This window comes from Drosophila grimshawi, unplaced genomic scaffold (assembly GCF_018153295.1).
Source record: "Drosophila grimshawi isolate 15287-2541.00 unplaced genomic scaffold, ASM1815329v1 contig_1377, whole genome shotgun sequence".
Classification (NCBI taxonomy): Eukaryota; Metazoa; Arthropoda; class Insecta; order Diptera; family Drosophilidae; genus Drosophila; species Drosophila grimshawi.
The window spans coordinates 14,307,601-14,329,028 of NW_025062900.1; the positions used below are offsets into that span (position 1 = coordinate 14,307,601).

General features: G+C 39.0%; 1 protein-coding gene across 2 annotated transcripts in view; it reads left to right on the forward strand.

Annotated features, from left to right (window-relative positions):
* The window catches only part of LOC6561786, a 32,419-nt gene that overhangs the window by 1,734 nt on the left and 9,257 nt on the right, over nucleotides 1–21,428 (forward strand). For both annotated transcript variants that reach the window (XM_032735715.2, XM_001988150.3), the window contains exons 2-6: nucleotides 8,481–8,637; nucleotides 15,533–15,614; nucleotides 18,033–19,463; nucleotides 19,616–19,818; nucleotides 19,888–21,378. In XM_032735715.2, the coding sequence (XP_032591606.1) occupies nucleotides 8,520–8,637; nucleotides 15,533–15,614; nucleotides 18,033–19,463; nucleotides 19,616–19,818; nucleotides 19,888–21,378 (3,325 nt within the window). In that variant the 5' untranslated portion in view covers nucleotides 8,481–8,519. The remainder of the gene's footprint in view (nucleotides 1–8,480; nucleotides 8,638–15,532; nucleotides 15,615–18,032; nucleotides 19,464–19,615; nucleotides 19,819–19,887; nucleotides 21,379–21,428) is intronic.

Here is a 21,428-nt window from a genome sequence, read left to right on the forward strand (position 1 = left end):
ATTAGTCATAATTTGTATATTGGCATGCGAAACAAACGGAAGTTGTGAGTCTGACTTGCGACAAGTGCTGATAGAGAAAATATTTTAGTATATATTGATGACAAATCCAGCGTTGCATTATTTCATTTAACCAACAACAATTCGCGGAATTTTTTAAATGAATCTATAATCTATGCGTTTTATGAAAGACCTTTGAAATAATCCACATTCTTTTATGTACACATTTTCCAAGAATTTCAATTTAATCCACCAAATCAAAAACAACAACAGAAAGTCACCATTCAAAGACTGTGATATAAGACAGATACAAATAGAAGATGACGCCTAGACGGCGGCAGGTAAACCTGTAGCAACCCTAAAAGAAATCGAATGCAATTCACAAATCCCAACTCATCTGCAGGTAATAAAATAGTAGCACACACAATGGAAAAGAACTGAACGATTTGCTTACCTGAGTTAAGGCGTAAGAAGTCAGTTGAAAAGAATTCAAAAGTAGACACATTTTGATTGCTATTGTCGAAGAATGCCTTTGGCCGATAAATAAGCCGCCTGCTTGCTTAAAATTTGACAAACAGCCAACAATACGTCAAACGTCAGTTAGCTATAAAATAGGGGTACGTATAAGGGGCGTGGTGGCATGACTCATGCAACAAGATCTATTAAACTGATTACAGCTAAATGATCAGAGAGCATTCCTTTTCGGACCTTGAATTATTTGTTTGCTGCTGAGGTTCGTGTCTTAAGTCTTTTGATTTGGGCAGACATGCGATCTATATATTGTGCGTATTATTCCTAAGTAGATTTTCTCGTCTGCAGCAGCAGATCACAATCATTAAATAATTATGCGTTGCCTGCCAATAATTTGGATTTCAATCAGCATCATTTTCTAATCAACAACTTTTCCTTAATCGTCAAAGCTCACAGTCTTCGCTTCCGTCTTATGACAGTGAAAGTGGTTTCGGCTTTAAGTCGATTCTAAAACCAAATAATGGCACCCTTAAGTGTGTTTTGTGCGAGTGAAATAAAAAAGGCGCTTAATCATCTTGAAAAACAGCTGACAATACTCTGCGCGAGTAAGTTTTATAAGTTTTCCGAGGCGCTTTCACGGCGCCATCGTCGATTAGTTACAATTGACACGAAAAATTTTTCTTTTCTTTCGTTGTTTTCATAAAATTTTTATTTTTAATTGTGAGAATTGTGCGGAACGTGCACATAATGCCACAAGAAAGTGGATCTGTCGAGCGTCCGGCAAAACGTTTGACGGTTCGGCGCTGTCATTGTCGACAATTGTTAAAAAGTGATTAAGCACTGTATGGCACGCATTGGAGGGGTGGTGATGTGATGCCCAGTATAGTAAAAGTATTTATATCGATGATGTTTATGAAAACAAATATACCTCATATGGTATCATATCCATATTTCGAAAACAACCATAGATTTCTTTGATAAAAAATCAACTAGCAAATGAATATTTTTATGAAATAAAAATTAATATTTCTGTTACTTTTAATTTGTTATATAAATATTGTTTTTGTTTTTATAATTATTTGTAGTAAAAATATATGTGCATAAGCGCTTTGCAAATAATAATAACAGTACTGTATATATATTGATGGCTAATAGTGATGAGCGCCCTCTATTTTCACCTGTTTTTACTATTGTATTCGCAAAATTCCGCTAATTCTCTATATTTTTATTGTCTATATATATATATTGCCTATATTTAGCACTATCAACTTACGCATTCCTAAGACTACGCTCACTTTCAGCTTGCAGTCAAATTTACAAATAAATACCTTGGCAAAAATGCCATTAAATTCACATGACTACTTCACACCACAGCTATATAAACAAACACATACAAACACAGTAACAAACACAGTAACATACACACTCCCTCAGCTCTCAGTTTGACTCTTGACTTGTCTGCCTGCATAAGCATATATGTATTTCCACGATGGCTTTAACCTGTTTTGTGTATTGTGGCTTTTCGCTACATTCTTGGGCCATCTTTGTGTTTGGAGCTGCGTCTTGAATTTCAAAAAATCACTGAAAACTGTTACTGATTCCTTCGTTGGCCAGATCATGATAGCTGCTATATGTTTGTCTCACCAACTTCAACAAGTGTGTGTGCGTATCTGTGTGTCTACTGAGGTGCGGCCGATTGCATATTTAGCATTTTAACTTCGCTTTTGCCAGCTTATGCATTTTTTTTTGGTTATGAGCAAGTTTTTCACTTCGCTTTTCAACGTAACGTAAACACACATTGAAAAGCAAAACTTTTTCTTGTCTATTTACTAGTTAAACATTAATTGAGCCCCCGGACTACGCCCCGTCCCGTAATGCTCGACTCTGTCTCCTTGCATTGCATTGTGAAAGCGTTCGGACAGTAGAAATCATTTGACCATTTCTGTATGAATGAATGTTGGTGTGTCTCTGTGTGTGTGTACATTTTGCTTGCTGTGCTCTGCTCAGCTTTCGTCAGCTTGCACATGAAAAGCAAACATTGTTTTTAAGACTAAACATACTGGGAACTAGTTGCTGTTGCAAAGCCGGTGGCAGGTTACCCAGAAGACAACACACACAAAGTGAAAAGTGAATTGACTGGTAAATATTTTAGCTGAACTTTATCTGGATATCCAAAAATAACCAATATGGTTATCAAAGAAAAACGAAGGCCATTTATATCAATGCAATTAACCTGTTGTCGAACTTTAACCGTAATTACATGAGCACTTGAATGCGCTCACACAATGCGCACAATTTTGACCACAAATTGTATGCGCCCACCACACCACAACCTTCACAACTCATTAGACCCTTTAAGCAGCGCACTCTCAATAAGCCGCAAATCGAATACAGTCTGCAGCGGTTGATACATTAAATATGGCAACCCAAATACCAAACACTCCAAATGCTTCATGCCACAAAATCGAAACTAGTTCAATGGGGCTGCCCAGCTGGTTTTTTTCTCCAGCTGTAAGTGGTGGCAAGCTGGGCAGTGGCCGGCAAAGCTAACCCGATGCTACTACCTGCGAGCCGAAAATAAATACACAAATTTGTGCTAAGGCAAAAGATCAATAGCATACATACATATATATATATACATACAAACAACAGCTGAAGTCGCTAACAGAAATGAAATCATGCTGCGAACAGCAACAAAGTCAGCTTAATCAAATTTACATAAAAATCTGGTTTTCGATTGTAGAACATTTGTTTTTGGAACAGTTCAGTCGATTCGTTGCGCGGCAGTCATTCAGTCTGCAAAGAGTTTATAACGGCACCAAGGCGGATATTGAAAAATATTTTGAATTAACTATAATCAGAGAGTGAGTCTGAGTCGAGTATAAGTAAATATGGGGTTTCCATGTGTTTGTAAATACCTCCGGTTAATTATCAGGCATTGTTTTAATTTGATATCTATTTGATCGGCAATTATAATTTAAATGTTCATCGATTGCAAACATGTCTAATATTAACTCACTGACACTCTTTTGATTATATTCTCCATCTCTGTTTCCAATTTTACATAAACAGCTCTCTATTTTATATTCTCTTTGCCAATATATACGCAAAAGTGTTCAAATTTGAAATAAATTTGTTTTTACTCAGCAACACCAAATCCGTTTGAAAGAATATTTACCAGTATAACAAATCTCAGCTCATCTTCATTAATATTTGGGCATACCAATTTATTAGATGATTCTGAAACACATATCACATTCTCATCTCTGTCTCAGATCTACCCATAAATTTCTTGCTCCTTTTTCAATTAAACCAAACCCGACAACCCAACGTGTGGAATGCGCGCTGTCATAAAAGCAATTGACCTTCAAGCGATACGATATTAAGAGTAGCTGTAAGATCACTGAAAACTGAGACTAATACATTTTTGGTCATTAGTTGGCTGAAACGAGTTTGGCGCAAACTTCGAGCTGTGTGGCCGGTCAATATTGACTGACTGACTGACCAGGCGCCAGACAAATGCGCGAGTGAAAGTTCAGTTTCGCACTTGGACTGAAAAACTGGTAAATACACGAGTTGCCGCAGTTGCCAATGTGAAATGGAAAACTAAACTCGGCCCATAAATGGCAATGCGGCAGCTGCCGTTGCAGCTGTTATAGTTGTTGTTGAAGCAAAAAAGTTTAAAATTATTTACCAGTTGACTTTTACCATTTTTCAGAGCTTTTGCTATAGCCATAGTCTACTGTATGATTACCAGCCAGGCCACATTTAGTCATCGTCAACGTTTGGTTAGCTGCGCTTAAATGTCGAAGGTGTCATCAGTAATGTGTGCTCCATTCCCCCACCACTGAAAAAGCAGACGACCGGTTTGCCCGCACCAAGCAATCGAACTCCGACTGATGCTGCTCTTTGGGTTTGTTTTTTTCTTATTGTGGGTTTTGTTGGGGTTTTCATTTCGATCGCTTTGCATATGCTTGAAAATTTGAATTTTGATTGACGCTCCATGAGTTTCGGCGTTTTCCGCTCATCTCTTGCGTATTGCGAAAGCAACTTTGCAGACATGTTTGCTTAAAAGTGTTTTTTAGTACGTTGCCTCACTCGAAGTCTTTTTGTTCTGTGTTAAGGTGGATGCTGATGATGATCGTGATGGTCTATACCTTTTGTAGTTGCTTTTTATTACGTGTTCTGCAGCTATCTGCACAGTTTGTAGTCTTTTGTTTCATATCAAGTATATTTACAGGTTAAAAAACGATGTATTTAATGAGTTTTTTTTTGGTAAATATATATATTTAACAAACAAATTTGACCCCTTATTAGCGGACTTGTGATAACCAATCGCTATTATCTCCCTTCACCGTTTATAGTTAATCAAATTTTAATTGATGGTCACAAAAGGGTCGCGCTCATTGCGAAAATCGCATATAAAGTAACAAACACACTTTAAACAAGTTTATCTGAAGTAACTCGCCATGCCGCCTATTATCATTTAAATTTGCAGTCTTGCAAAATAATTTTTAACATTGGCGTATAATCAACTATGTGGATACATAATCATGTTAAATAAAAAATAGGCTATAAAGCCAAGCGAAGTATGTAAACCTTTCACTCTCGCCTTCCAGTTGATTAACATGCTAAATACGTATTCACTTTTGGATTATTATTAGTAATGTGTACGACAACTGAAATTTGCATATTGCATATTGCAGTTTGGTAAGCGCTTTCAAAATGAACATTGAGTCAGAGATTGGATGATGCGATTGTCTGCCTGAAATGTAAAGTCTTTTCCTTCTGTTTATCCAGACAATATTTGGTTTTTTGATTGCCTTTTGGCATAGTTCGTGCTATGGTTCGGTTCGTGCTCACGGGATTCGTTCATTACCTATAATTATATAAGCAAAATATTTGCTGGAGTGTTGACTTCTAACAGACTGTTAATTTTATGGCCCAAGGGATGGCGAGTATCTCAAGAGCTGAGGAACATGATAAAGTAATTCAATTAGTCATAGGAATGAAATGAATGAAATTAACGGAAATAACAGTTACGCTCAGTTTGTGCCACTTACAGTTCAGTTTGAGTGTTGAAAATATAAAATATACGTAACAGAGAATAAGTAATAGGCGATAATTATATATAAAATTAATGAAATGTTTATGATCTCCTATCAAAATACAAATTGCCTAAAAATGGCATTCAACCTCACAGTTTGTCAGTTGAAAAACTGTGACTTTGACTCATCATCACAAATTAATGTCAATGTTAAAAAAACCTCCGTTTAATTCACGCTGTTCAGTTTAGCTAATGACTATGCTGTTTTTGGCCATACCCAATCGGCCCACGCCCCCAAATTGCCTCCGTCAAAGCTTCATTAAGCCACAGAGTAAATACAAATTTGAACATACATCGATGTCGTTTATAAACAAACTTTTGGCGCCTTTCCGTAGACTTAACAATGGCAGTCATCACCCACACACAAATATTTGTGTTGTTAAGTTAAATAAATAACACACAGCATAGACAACATTGGCAACAATAACAACAGCAACCATTTCGCATAGCTATGTAGCCAGTTTGTTGGCTGCAAATGTTTGACTGCAAGTTGCTTTCTGGGCCAAACCGCATAGCCAGCTAATTGCAACAACAACAGGCAACAGCTGCTGGCTGATGGCTTACAAAAATGTGGTTTGGGTGGCTACACAGCTGCAGTATAGTGAATAACAACATTTGAAATAAGTTGTATGCCCTGCAAATAAAAGCTAGAAGGCTATGCTTGAAGTGTAAAGAAGGAAACAATCGTACAAAAAATGATTAAGAATTTAAGAATAAATATTCACATAATTAAAAAACATATTCAATTAAATAAATAATTGTGAAAGCTATATAACGTCAGATTTCAATAGCCCAGTTTTCTCGCTCGGTCCAATTCTTCTCCATGGTCACTGAGTTCTCAATCAATTCTTTTCAATTCTCTTCTCATTTTATTTTCAATGACACCAATGTATTAGTGCGTAATAATTATACACATTTGATTAGTTTACTCCAAAAAATCTAAAGCTATTATGGCTTTTTCGCAGTGCAACAACTTCAGTTTTAAGCCTTTTCTCTCGTAATGCATAAAATAATCAAATTATAATGAAAAAATTGTACGTGTTAAAATTCGTAAAAGTACAAATTATGCGCATTGCATAATTCAAGAAATTAAGAAACGACCGCCGCCCTTTTGCTTATATTATATGAGCTGCAAGTGCGGGAAAAACAGCTTTATGAATTTGTTAATTAACGTTGAGAGGTTTTGAATCTTAGCTGGTGTCGTGTGGTGCGTGTGGAGTTCGCTGCGCTTACTTGCAAATTAATTTGGCTTTCAATAAAAGACGCCGATGCCACCAACACCGTAAGCCGCTTTGAATGGCTCTCGGCTTAAGTTTCAGCCTTTCTCGCATGCATTAATCAAAGTTATCTAATATGCATTGTTGTAGCAATGTCTGAGCGTACAATTGTCTGGCTCCCTCTCTCTCTCTCTCTCTCACTATCTCTATATTTGCAAATGAAACATGTGCAAGGTGCCAAGCTGTACAGCCTTCGCGTTTGACTAAATTTTAAGCTGAATTTCGAGATTGGCAGTGGATGTGGCTGTGTGGAGATAGATTTGCGGAAGTTGTTAATGGGCTGGGCTGGAGAGTATCAGATACGTCCAGTTTTACAACTGCAGCAAAAAATCATTGTAAATCAAATAGCATAACAAAAGACTTTGGCAACAAACTTGTTTTCGCAGTAAGCTAAACGTAATATAAATATGATGGCAACAAGTTGTTAGCTATTTTTCAAAAAGAAGTAAAATTATTAAGCAAAATTGATTTTGAATTGAAAATGCGGTAACTTTAAAACTTTTTTTCATTTAAATATTATGCGGAAATTAAATAAACACCCAAAATAATTGCTTAATTTTCTACTCAGACAACCAAATTGGTATCGCTTAGTTTCCAAACACTTCCCTAATAAAGCTTTAAACAAAAATGCGCCAGCTCCCGAGTGTAAACAAAAAGTAAAAAATATGCACAATGTGTTTGTTAGTTGTAATTACTTGACAATAACGGCAACCTTGCGCCTCGATCTCAACTTACAGAGCGACACAAACGCCAGATCGTCTGGCTTATTTGGCAAAGCATATTAATGAAAAGACACAGATAAACACACACACGCTGTCTGGCCATTTAACAATGAGACTAAAAAAACTACAAAGTTCAGACAGACAAGCACTTGGGATTTATGACAACAACGCAAAAGCCTTCAACTTTATAAGTAGAGTTGAGTGGAGTAGGGGCAGAAATAAAAATGATTGTATAAGTTATAAATTTGCTTGTGTGTTTCGAAAAATTGAAAGGCTTAGAGATCTATGAATTTCTCAATTGATTATTTCAGTTAAAATTAATCGTAGTATAATTCGAAAAAGTTTTCTCCCTATTTCTCTTATTTTAAATAAATCTCTTCTAAGAATAAGTTAGTTATTTAAATGACTAATTTATTTATGCTATTGACATACTCGGTTTATTGTCTTTTCTGTAAAGTATTCGGAATATCTTTTAAAGTAGCACAATTCCGCATTTCACGCGACCAAAACATATTAACCCCATATCAGTTGTATTTATTACATGTCGGGGACCTCAAACTTAGTCAGTTAGTTAAACACATGTATGCAAATATTTTCTGATTTATGTTGTTCGGCTTATGGCGAGAAACTTTCTAAACCGCATTCACAAAGTCTTCAAGCCACAAACACGTGCTGCGCTCGAAGGTGCAGATTGCTAAGCGTTTATTAATAAAATGGCTGAAAGTCTCAAATCGAATGCGATTCATTTTGAGGTGTGAGTAAGCAAACCAGTTCTAATCAAATTTACTTATTCATTTTTGTTTTGTATTCGGCTTATTTGAACTATTTGTACTACAATTTTGTGGCATTTATTGTGTTAGAAATAAATCTTTAATTTCAACCATTTTTCTCGTATACTTCATACAGGCTGACCCATTCAACATTAATTGGCATTAAATCGGAAACATGACCAAACCGACGGCAGCCAATTCGCATTGGCTGGCCGCATTGTTGTCGTTGTTGTTGCTGGTGGTGCTGGTGCTCCACACAACCACAGCGGACGAGGCGTTTTCGTGTCCAAATGGTAAGTTTGCATTCAACTTGAAATTCGAAATCCAATTTCTGCTGCACTTAAGCCACTCCAAAAGGCACGTGCGTGGCCACTGCAGGTGTGGCCAAAAACTTGCGCATAAATCAAAGCGAAGATAATTTTAATTATATAGATGTACATACTACAAATACATATATACATATATACACACTTATATGGGTAAAACGGATGTCGAATTGGCTTTTGCCAATGGGCCCGGCACATTGTCTTTGATTTCCGTCGCCTTCATTGTCTTTCGTCTGTGTGTGTGTGTGTGTGTGTATAATTGTGCCGATCGTTTAATTTAAGGTAAAGCAAACTTTTAGAGTTTTTAACTAACTTCCAATTATGCAGTTAATTATATGCGTTTTAAACTGCCTTAAGTATTTATTAAATACTTCCTGTATAGCTTTTTTAAGTGCCATAAAATATTATATTATATTATACATATTTTCAAAAGATTAATAGAGAATTAATTTACGAGGAATGTTAAAAGCGACTTCTACATCAAAATATTTCACTTTATACATCTTCTTGGCAATAGAATATTATTAACGCAACTTCTGATAAATTATGTTACTTTGATTAGCCGTTTTATTGATCATAACTAATTTTCTTCTTAGCTCTGTTGCAAGATTACATACATTTTTCTATTCTCTTATCTAATTGAGTAATCATTGAGAATAAACATTCTTTCTATACGACACCATTACACATCCATAAATCGTAACCATTTTTTTTTTTTGATGTTTGATTGCCGTCATTATTTCATCTATAAACAAAAATAGTTTACTATTTGTCAGCAAATTAAGTCTTATGGGCAGCAAACGAAAGAAAAATAATGATATTCCGTTTTGTGAGGCAGCATAATAAGAGGAATAAGAAAATTGTCGATCATTCTTTGTTTACAATAGCGATACACCTTGAAAAAAAAAACAAATTAAGAATTACGCTACGTGATCACTGGCTAAGCTAAGCTACGCCCTAGGATAGGTTATCTTTTCATCTCATCCAAAGTGGCTTCTTTGAGTGCTTGTTTGGCTATCATTAAGCCTCGATGCTTAGCTCCTTTCATAAGTATAGCGCACACTTTGACCATTAAAAAGCTGGTGCGGCATTATCGTTAATGACAAATCTACACAAACGCTGGCAACCCGCCAAACGGGTTGCTTAGCTAAAAATCTGCTACGTTTTGGCCAGAACAAAAACGAAAAAATTAAAGAAGTTGAGATGACGGAAATGCTGGAGTAGCTAATCAATCATTGTTCTATGGCCAGTAATGCAATCACCACTTGCCACTGCTGCTTTTCTCTCGATGGCCACCTACAACAAGCCGTGGCAATGATAACGGTTATTACATATGCCAAACTGGTTGTTCTTATTGTTGTTGTTGTGGTGTGCCCCACTGGGCGGTAATGCCAAGAATGCACATGCAATGTGGCAATGACAGCACAGAAGTTACAGCGCAAGAACTCTGGCTAAGAGCACAGCACATATGTGTATATGTGAAAACGCGTATGCCATCGGCAGAGTCACATATATACGTAAGGCGAGACAAGTTGTGAGCGTAGAAATGAAAAAAGGAAAACGTTAACGCGCTTCAAAACAAGATTTCTTAACGGTTGTTTAATGCCAAGCCAAGTTTACCTGACTGACTGACTAACTTGGCTATTGGTTCGCCTGCTACTGCTTCTCCATCTCCTTCTCCTTCTCCTGTCTCGATCCCAGTCCCAGTCTACCTGGCATGCTACTTCTTTAAGTCGTTGTTGCTGTTGGAATAGTTGTGCTGCCTTGTATTAACTAGCTGCAGTTGCTGTGCTTATTAACACTTTTATATGCACACACGCTTACCCTCATACACACACACACACACATGCAAGCACCTGCCAACGGAGACGCCAACTGCAACGCGGCCAAAACAAGTTCGTTGCCTAAGTCTTTTGATATTTTCATGTTACGTTGGTTGTTTTTATATATTCATATGCAAGCCAGCTTGTGCAGGTGTATGTGTGTGTAAGTGACTTGTTTTAGGTGCAGTTGTGCAAAAAATAGGCCAAACTGTTGGCGGCTAGTGCAGCGTTGGTAAGCCGAATAACAGAGCTTAAGCATTACTTGTATTGATGTGGTTAACCATGATATGGGCGTTTTAATGATTGCAATAGATACTGCATTCAATTTCTGTCAACTCGCTGATGACGCACAATTCATATTTCCATTTTTATGTATTACACAAAAGTCTTTGTCAATTTAAAACATGCTTTTTTGAATTGAATTATTTCTTTATAAAAATTAACCTTCAAAAATTAATTTAATTTTTGTTCCATCTAAAGGTTACGAGTTAAGGTTGATAATAAGAATCACGAGCATGTACTGCTTTCAATAAATAGTTGAGAATCTCAGTTTATCGCATAGCGCTTCCTTTGATTTTATACCTAAGAATACAGAAAACATTGTTAAAATTCCACTTAAAGACTTTTATGTGGCTTTTGACGATGATGTGATAAATCAGCACCATGAAATTCTAAGCAAACGGAAAGTACATAATATAAATCATGAGTAATTCTAGCTTTGGCCACATCAATGTTTACCTTCATTATCCGCCACTCAAGCATCGCATCTAACTGTAAATGCCTCAAATTGATAAACAGACAGACGGGCAAAGTAAACAACTCACAATCTTACCTAGAAACGAAATGAAACGCTTTAGTACGCAATACCAACACCAACAAAATGAACCAGATCACGACGACTTTCAAGATCCACAATTTTTGAACACGCTTGAGCAAATGCGAAGAGCATCATCATCAGTTCTAAAAGCTAATTAAATCAACTTCTTCTTTTTTCGTGAGCTGCTTCTTGAAAAATTCAGCACTTTGAATATGTTTCTGGGTCAGCACACACAATACAAGTGATATATGACACTGTCATAAGCGATGGTCTTATAACACATGTGTACAACGTGGGGGTGATATTATTTATGAATTTCAAAATTCGGCATTTAGCAAATCATGAAGCGTAAAATGCTCGTGTGCCTAAACAAATTTGTTTGACGGTGGTTTATGGAAGTCAACGCTTTTCTAGTTGACTGACTTCTGTGTGAACTGTGCGAGTGGTAAAGCAATTTAAGCAGAATATGAGGAAAAGAAAGAGAGACAGATAAATGTGGCCATTGCCAGAGCACAAAAAATGTGTGAAAAGTTAAACGAACTTAACGTTAAGCATAAGGTTTAATGAACGTTTGGGCAACGGGCACTGACAGGCAGCAAAATCAAAGCTGCGGCAAGTAATCCACAATAAAAACCAAATAATACAGCTAGAATTACCAGATACGTTCTTGTAATTCCGCTTTCTACGGATTGAAGATCTCTTTGTTTCTTTTGAAGAGATAAATTTACGTAGCGGAGGCAAACAAATGCATTAAAAATTGAGGCTAATGAAAGGGGCACAAGAAGATTTATTGCAGTTGTGAAACTTATGCGTACCAGCAACTTGATTTTCACTTTCTTGTTTCGGCAAAACAACAGAAAAGAACAAGCAACACCAGAAACAAACACTTATGTACATGGTAAACTATGCCGGTAATTTAATTGCCAAAGTAAATTTCCAAATAACCGAAATACGACAAGCGACGTCTACGTGGACGTGGACGTTAAGCACATATTTTTTTAGGTCAACTGCAGATAGTTAAACCAAAAAATAAATATAAATGCCTTGTGTACTGATTAATAAGACCTCTATTAAATAATTGAAAAGTAAATATTTTCATTGCAAATAAAACTTTTGTTCGACTAATATAATACAGACTGAAAAGTATATTTTTGTTGATTCTAGCACAACTTTTGATGCCTCTATATTTCGTATAGAAATAATAACCTCGTGACAATATTTTCCCAGGTGCTTTATCTAGTTTTGCAAGGTTATTCGATTGTTTCGTTAACTAGTTCTATGTTTATATAATAAGCCAATCAAAGCAATATTCTCACAGCTTAAACATTTCAGTATCTAGTGCAAGTGTCTTTAGCTGTATGTTTAAAGATCTTTTTGCTACTTGAGTTTGATAAAGTGCAGAACTTGTGCAAAAAACTTGTAATTTCTTATTACATATGTATGTATCAAGAGTATGCAGCGCTCCCAGATACTTACACACACTATGTATGTAAACATCAAATTTGACGTAAGATATTCTCACATTATTAATTTGTATTGTGTTCACGAGATTTCGTCAGAGAGCGTTGAGCTCGGGCTATTCTTCGCGATTCGCTGAGTGTTGAGCCCGAAATTATAGACAATGATCAGCAGCTGTTTGGCTCTGGGTGCTTTCAGCGGCTTCTACTCTGGCAATTAGAGCACGGCTAACAAATGCAGCTGCAAAAACCGCATATGAGAGCTTAAGAGCCGTTTTTATGTGGGGCACAAAAAAAAATCCACATCAAGTCACGCAGCAAATTTGCATAGCATAATGGCTTACAAAACTTCCTGGCAAGTATTTCAAATATGTGGCACAATTCAATAAAGCAGTCAACAGCAAAACATGCAAATGCATGCAAAAATAAAAGACAGAAACACTGACTCACTTAACAAAGAAAATTAAAAGAACTGCGAAACCGGCTAACCTTGTCCAGCTGCTGCTGCACCCAGTCCAAGAGCAAAGGAATTTTAGAAGCCATTGCTAGTTACGTGGCTTCAATTGCCTATAGAGAAACTCAAGCTACTTGACAGTCGAGGTGACATACACAAATACACAACCTTTGTGGGAGTTGTAAGAGAGTAAGAGAGAGAGAGAGAAAGAGAGAGAGAGAAAGAGAGGGAGACAAGCAGACAAATAGCTGACTATTAAAAACAATTACTTGAGGTTTGTTATGCTGACCGTTCTCTTTTGCCGTTCAACTGATTTCAATTGAAGCGTGTTAGGAACTGAAGAATCCAAGTGTCTGTGGCTCTCCAGTTATATTTCTTTATTTACGTTTTTTATTTTAAGTGGAACAGCGTACGGTTTTGTTGGGGAATTTGTTGGTATGCAGCGCAGCTAAAATAAAATAAAAATTACTGCGGTAAATAGGCAACAAATATATATATAGAAATTGGAATTGTGGCAAATAGCGGTATAAAGTTAAATAAGCAAATACAAACAATTATATATAAGCGGCAAGCGGTTGTTGTTTTGGTTGGTTGTTGTAGACGAAAGCAATAAAGTCGAGAAGAGCACAATTGGCAAAGAATTTTAAGCAATTTGCTGGCATGACAGCAAAGATTACGATAATGAGATTAAGGTTTTATAACTGGCATAATATGTGGTCAAGTATTCAACTCAGCTCTGCTGTTCAATAAAGTGCTATAATTATTCTTTTGAAAATTATAAATAAGTATTCCAACTTAAGCTTACTTATAATCAAGTTATTCATTAGTTTCATCATATTTAATCTTGACATAATTGTGTCAGGTGTCAGGTCAACTGGCTAAAAACATAACAAATTGTGCGTAGGTAAAAAAATGAAATATTACGTTGAAATCATGCAGAGTCAAGGTACAGAAATAGGTCTTAGATCAAGATGAAACAGCTTGAAGGCATGCCATATGAGATTATAAATGAAGCAATGCTTTTATTATAATAATTCGTTATTTTCTCATATATATTTTGAATAAGACGTTAGCTGAAGTTGCTTCTCCCTTAGATCTGGTGTGTTTTCGTAGAGGCTTCGTTGCCAAGTAGTCTAAGTACATGCACAACATTCGTTGGCTTGTATCTACACGGAAATCGTGAAAGCCCACTTTAAATACTAACTATCTAACATACTGAGCTAAGTCAGGATATGTCAGGCTGTGCAGCCAGACAAAATGTTTAACAGCTTTCAGATTCCGCCAAAGCCACCAAAGAAGGCCCAGTTGATAGAAACTATTTTAGTTGCCAGTTTACAATTGGAGCAAAATTGTTTGAATATTTTTGCTATTTTGTTGTTTTACTGTTTTCATTTGTGCGCGCCTTGTGGCGTATTTTAGTCGATTTGATTTTAAATGAAAGCTGTCAATCAAGCCGACAAAAGGCGGGCTCGACAAGTCGCAGCAACTTTCCCATTTTACCAGGAAAACGCCACGCACTTAGATTGAGAAAATGAAAGCGACAGCACGAGCCTGCCAAATGTTTAATTGTAATTGGCTCAAGCTACATACTTATATTATAAGTTAGTAGCTGTCGCATAAACAATATTATAGTTGAAAACTGACTGGGTAATTGCCTCAATAAAAAATACTTGAATCTCTAGAATAAGCAATTAAGTCCGCTAGGCTCATATGTCACTCAATGGCATAGAAAGCCAAAGTCACAGTTAGAGATGTAGAAACTAAATTATGCAAAACAAGTCGCATAGATTGAGGTCACGCTAGAGATCTCAGCGGGAAGCCAACTGCAGCTGAATTAAATGTCAAGAGCTCCCCGAAGAAGTTGAAAAATTTGATGTTGGTGGAGGGAAGCGAAGAGTTTGGTTATGGGAAGTAATTTTCAGCGGCCAAATTGAATAGTTACATGTGTGAGGTTTTTCAATCGAGTGTTTTGTTGGAAAGTGCCAAGATAAATCAAATAATTTTTAAAAGCAACTTAAGTTGTTGTTAATTAAATCATAATCATTAAGCAGGAGATATTTGAAATTTAAGTTTCCCATTGTTAATTGAAGAATAGATATGCTTTACTTTGTTTTATATTTGCTTGTAGTCTTGGAAAAAAATGAGCTACTTAATGATTATTCATAACAATTTATTATATAACAACCTCAAGGAATTTTTTTAGTTTTAAAAATTCACAAGAAATTGTATCGCAATTTGCAATTTTAATGCAGTTTCCCAAAAGAGCTGTGACCTTGTCTAATTTGAATTTTTTTATTATTTGTATTTACAGGCTGGGAACTGCGTGGATTAAATTGCTATAAATATTTTAATATTAAGCATTCGTATGAGAAAAGCGCCGAACTGTGTCGAAGGTGAGTAAAACCATAGCATAACCATAATTTGTTAATTTGAATATATCAGCATACAGTCAATAGAGGAATTTATGGGCTCGAACTTCTGTATTAGACAACTTGTTGAGGTGATTGCCAAGCACTGAAGTATCTCTAAAGCGGTTACGCTTCAATAAGCACAGCTACCAGTTCTTCGTAATAGATAGATAGGCAGATATATACTAAAAATAGTGACTAGATAGATACTTGACTGTCTATCTAGATGTGTATGTAGCATGTGTACTTGTTGCAGCAGTTGCCGTTACAGCACCGCATTGCATTTCCGCTGCAGCCGCTGACAGCTAACTGTCAATGCCAAAGTGGGCAGCATCGATGGCGTTGTTGACCAAGTTTGAAATTGTTTTTCAGGCCTGACTGGGCAGGCCAATCGCGTCGATAAGCCAATTCGATGGTCAATGATTCATAATATTTTTCTTTTTCGTCAACTACTTGATTCGAGGAAAAAGAAAGTCGACGTCGCCGACGTCAACGGCGACGTCAACGCAGCCAATAAGCTTCCGGCGTTCGGCCCCAAAACATTCCTGATTCGCTTTTTTTGGGTGTTAACCCGCTGTTGACCCAAATACTTGAAAGTGGTCCGTCCAGTGCCTGCACCTGCTCAACAGTAAAGAGCTCGTGAACCTTTTTTTCATTTCATGGTTCGGGTTTGGTTTGGAAATTGAGAGTGTTTCGATTTGATTGAAGTCGCAGCTTTTTCTCGATAATAATTTCTGCTCGCCTTTAATGAGCGTGTGAATCACTGCTTTTAGATTGACCTCGGGGCATGTGGGGTGAAAGTTATTCGGTATTAATATTTCGGTATTGTAAGCACAAAACATTAATAAAACTATTGGCTAGCCGTGGACTTGGTTGCACTAATGTCAATGGCCTACGCAATTTCTCCCAGCAGTCAAGTGTTAAATGGCAATTACATATGCCCGGCACAAGCTACACACATCAGTTGACAATAGCAGCAGTGGCTACAGTGGCTACAGTGGCTACTACTCTAATGTGCTCATCGTCATTTACATGCCATAGACCTCGCCCCAGTCCAGTCCAATGGCTATTGAAATGCGGCTGGCGTTTCATTATTTTTACCTCAGCAAGTTCAACACACGACAAACAACCATTGAGTGCTCGAAATGGTGTAAGCAATAGTTTTGCCAAAAACAAAATACGCGTTAACGCTACATCGGTATAAATATATATTAAAAGTAGATAGCGTGGCGTTGTCAAAATCTAAAATATTTGCCTGGGTGAAATTTCCATTGCTGCGTCTTTCAACAGTTGTTCAACGTTTTGCGTGTACAGCATGCGAAATACGTAGAATGAAGGAAAGTACAGATAAGGCGTTAACATTTCAAGTTAACGGAGCTGTGACCAAAAAAAAAGCAATCATGGATTTGGGAATTGTTGGTTTAAGTTTGTTGGGCGTAGCCAACGAAACGCATTGAAAACTTTTTGAATGAAGTTATGGCAGCCGTTTATTTGGGCAAAATATTTGTTGGTTGGCCTTTTAAATGTATATGGGTGCGGAAAGAGGTAGCACCCAGCTGGTAATGCCATAGAATTTTTAAAGGCGTTGCTAACGAAATTCCATGTTATAAAAAATATAAAAAAATGATGCGAAATGTAATAATTTAAAATTGCAAAATATTATAATTTAAAAAACCAAAAAGTAACTAAACTAGTTTTAAATTATATTTTACTTTTTCTCTCGAAAATATTAATATTAATACTCAATGTTTGTCTTAACATATCGCTGGAATTTGCTAAGCCAACAACTAATTTGCCACTTTGGTAAAAATCGATCAGGTACCCGTATAAATAATGAGACATACTAAATGAACAGCCAAACATGCCGACATATTCCATATACATTAACGAAGCACAGCTAGTTTTCTCTGGGCGTTAGGCACGCAATGTACAATTGCCTGTTTTATGGCAAGGGCGGGAGCAGCAGCCAATGCAGCATGCATAATTTTTGGCACAGCTGCACAAAAATGACGCGAGGCGTTGAACAACCGCCATCAGTTTCAAGCCCCCACGTTGCGTATGTGTAATATGCATGAATTAAATGTGCAAAGGCAAAGTAACAATTGTATTTACAAAACGGGTTTCTTGCTCTTTGCTCGTAGAATCAAGCTGTGCGCTTTTGAAAATGAAAAGAGTTTGGCGATTGGAAACGAAAGTTTTTCTTTTGTGTGTGCGAGTGAAGGCTTGTTGTTGTTATTATTTTGGACAGCATAATTAAGAGAAGAAAATAGAAAGTAAAGCGCATTACAAAAAATGCAGCTGCATAATTGAAAATTGAGTTAAGTGTGCAGCGGAAGCTGGAAGTTCCCATACTTTAATCTAATCACTAATCTCTCTTTCCATTTATTCTCTCTTTGCTGGCAGATATGGCGCCGAACTGGTGGCCGTCGATTCCTATGCGGAGAACAATGAGACTCTGGCAATAGCACGCGCCAGCGATCCAAATCAACGTGCCTCTGACAAATACTGGCTTGGTCTGGCGTCGCTGGATGATTTACGCACGAATACCCTGGAGTCTGCCTCTGGCGCATTGATCTCACAGTACTCGGGCTTTTGGTCTCTGCAGCAGCCAAATGCTGCGTCCGGTGAGTGCGTTGCTGCCAGCTTTGCCAGCAAGGCGCAGAGCTGGGCTCTGGGCACCTGCGAATCCCTGCTACCCTTCATGTGCCGTGCTCCGGCCTGTCCGCAAGGAGCACTCCATTGCGCCAACGGGAAGTGCATCAATCAGGCATTTAAGTGCGATGGCAGCGATGATTGTGGCGATGGTACCGATGAGCTCGACTGTCCAGCTCAATGCCATTTCCACATGCAATCTGGCGGCGATGTTATTGAGACGCCCAACTATCCGCACAAATATGGAGCGTTGAGCAAGTGCAAGTGGACGCTGGAGGGACCGCTGGGCAGCAATATTATACTGCAGTTCCAGGACTTTGAGACAGAGAAAACTTTCGACACCGTTCAGGTGCTGGTGGGTGGACGCACTGAGGACAAGTCTGTGTCGCTAGCAACTCTCAGTGGCAAACAGGATCTGACTACACAACCATTTGTATCCGCCTCCAACTTTATGATTGTCAAGTTCACCACAGATGGCAGCGTAGAGCGTAAGGGCTTTAGGGCGACATGGAAAACGGAGGCAAAGAATTGTGGCGGTACCTTGAAGGCAACCTTGCAGCGACAAACTCTAACCAGTGCTAACTATCCCAAGCAATATCCCGGCGGTCTGGAGTGCCTGTATGTGATCAAGGCGCAGCCGGGTCGCATTATCTCAATTGAAGTAGATGATCTAGATATTGCCGAGGGACGCGATCATCTAATCATCCGCGATGGTGATTCACCTATGAGTCGCACCATTTCCAAGCTGACTGGAAAAACGCCACATAACGAGCGAGTTATCATCTCAACTGGCAATGCACTGTATCTGTACTTCAAGTCCAATTTGGGTGAGGCTGGCAAGGGTTTCAGTCTGCGCTATATTCAAGGGTGCAAGGCGACGATTACGGCTCGAAATGGAACAGTTACATCGCCAGCATTCGGCTTGGCGGACTATCCAAAGAATCAGGAGTGCTTCTTCACCATTCGGAACGGCGCACGTGCACCACTCTCTCTAAAGTTCGACAAGTTCACCGTACATAAGAGCGATAACGTGCAGGTCTTTGATGGCTCCTCCACATCCGGATTGCGTCTGCACTCCGGCAATGGCTTCACGGGCACTGCAGCGCCCAAGCTAACCCTGACTGCCTCATCTGGTGAAATGTTGATTAAGTTTACTTCGGATGCGTTACACAATGCAGCAGGGTAAGTCGAGAACATCTTTTTACTCAGTAATACCCTGAATATTGGAAACAGTACAGATTGGAGCAGTCCGTTTATTCCGACTGCAAGCCAAGCTTTTCGTATTATTGAAGCAATCTCAACTAATTAAGATTATATATTTTTATGTTTTCCAGCTGGTCGGCGACTTTCTCAGCTGACTGTCCTGAGCTGCAGCCCGGTATTGGGGCTTTGGCCTCCAGTCGCGACACGGCCTTTGGCACGCTGGTCAGCTTCACATGTCCCATTGGACAGGAGTTTGCCACCGGCAAGACGCGTCTGGTAACTGAATGTTTGCCCGGTGGCAACTGGAGTGTCTCCTACATACCAAAGTGTCAGGGTGAGTCCGCAAAACACAATTCATATCTGACTTTCGTTTACTCTCAACCTTCTCCATAAACACACACAGAGGTCTACTGCGGTCCTGTGCCACAAATTGACAACGGTTTCTCCATTGGCTCCTCGAATGTGACGTATCGCGGCATTGCCATGTACCAGTGCTACGCTGGCTTTGCATTTGCCTCCAGCGAGCCAATTGAGAAGATTTCCTGCCTGCCCGATGGTCGCTGGGAGCGTCAGCCCCACTGCATGGCCTCCCAATGTGCTGCACTGCCCGAGGTGCCACATGCCAATATGACGCTGCTGAATGGAGGTGGTCGAAGCTATGGTACCATTGTCCAATACGAATGCGAACCGGGCTATGAGCGCAATGGTCATCCCGTTCTTACTTGCATGTCGAACGGTACCTGGAGTGGAGATGTGCCACGTTGTACGCGCAAGCGTTGCTTCGAATTTCCAGTAATTGAGAATGGCTTTGTGGTGGATGCGGCACGTCCGTACCACTATGGAGATGAGGCCAGGGTGCAGTGCTTCAAAGGCTATAAGTTGATTGGCAGCAATATTATGCGTTGCAGCGAGGCTCAACGGTTTGAGCAGCCTCCCACATGTGAGGATATTAACGAGTGCAGCTCCTCCCAATGCGATCTGACAACCACCGAGTGCATGAATACGAATGGATCCTTCCACTGTCAGTGTCGTTCGGGTTTCATGGCGACAACGGAGTGCAGACCCGTTGGCGATTTGGGTCTGGGTAATGGCGGTATTCCGGATGATAGTATTAAGACCTCGCCAAGTGAGCTTGGCTACAGCAAATCTCTGCTGCGTCTCAATATGAATGGCTGGTGTGGCGCCTCCTTGGAACCAGGGGCCAATTGGATACTCATTGATCTTAAGGCACCCACTATTCTGCGGGGATTCCGAACCATGTCCGTACAGCGTTCCGATGGCAATGTGGCCTTCAGTTCCGCGGTGCGTTTACAGTATACAAATGATTTAACTGATGTGTTCAAGGATTATGCCAATCCGGATGGAACCCCTGTGGAGTTTAGAATACTGGAGCCAACGTTGTCCATACTGAATCTACCGTTACCGATTGAGGCGCGTTATGTCCGCTTCCGCATACAGGACTATGTTGGAGCTCCTTGTCTGCGCATGGAGCTGATGGGCTGCACCCGTTTGGATTGCGTCGACATCAATGAATGCAGCAAACAAAATGGCGGCTGTGATCAGAAGTGCACCAATTCACCTGGTGGCTATGCCTGCGCCTGTAACACTGGCTACCAGCTGTACACGTCCAATGGCACCGCTGGCTTTCACATTGAGCGCTTCGAGTCGGGTGAACGTGATGGGGATACCTATCAGCGGAACAAGACGTGTGTCCCCTTGATGTGCCCCGATTTGCAGGCACCGGAGAATGGCCAGCTGCTGAGCGAACGCAGTGATTATCACTTTGGCGATGTGGTGCGATTCCAGTGCCACTTTGGCTACATCATGAGCGGCAGCTCAGTAGCTCTCTGCCTATCCAGCGGTCAATGGAATGCCAGCGTACCAGAGTGCAATTGTAAGTATTTAAATTATATTACTTAATGTAAAATAGAGGAGTGTTAAGTC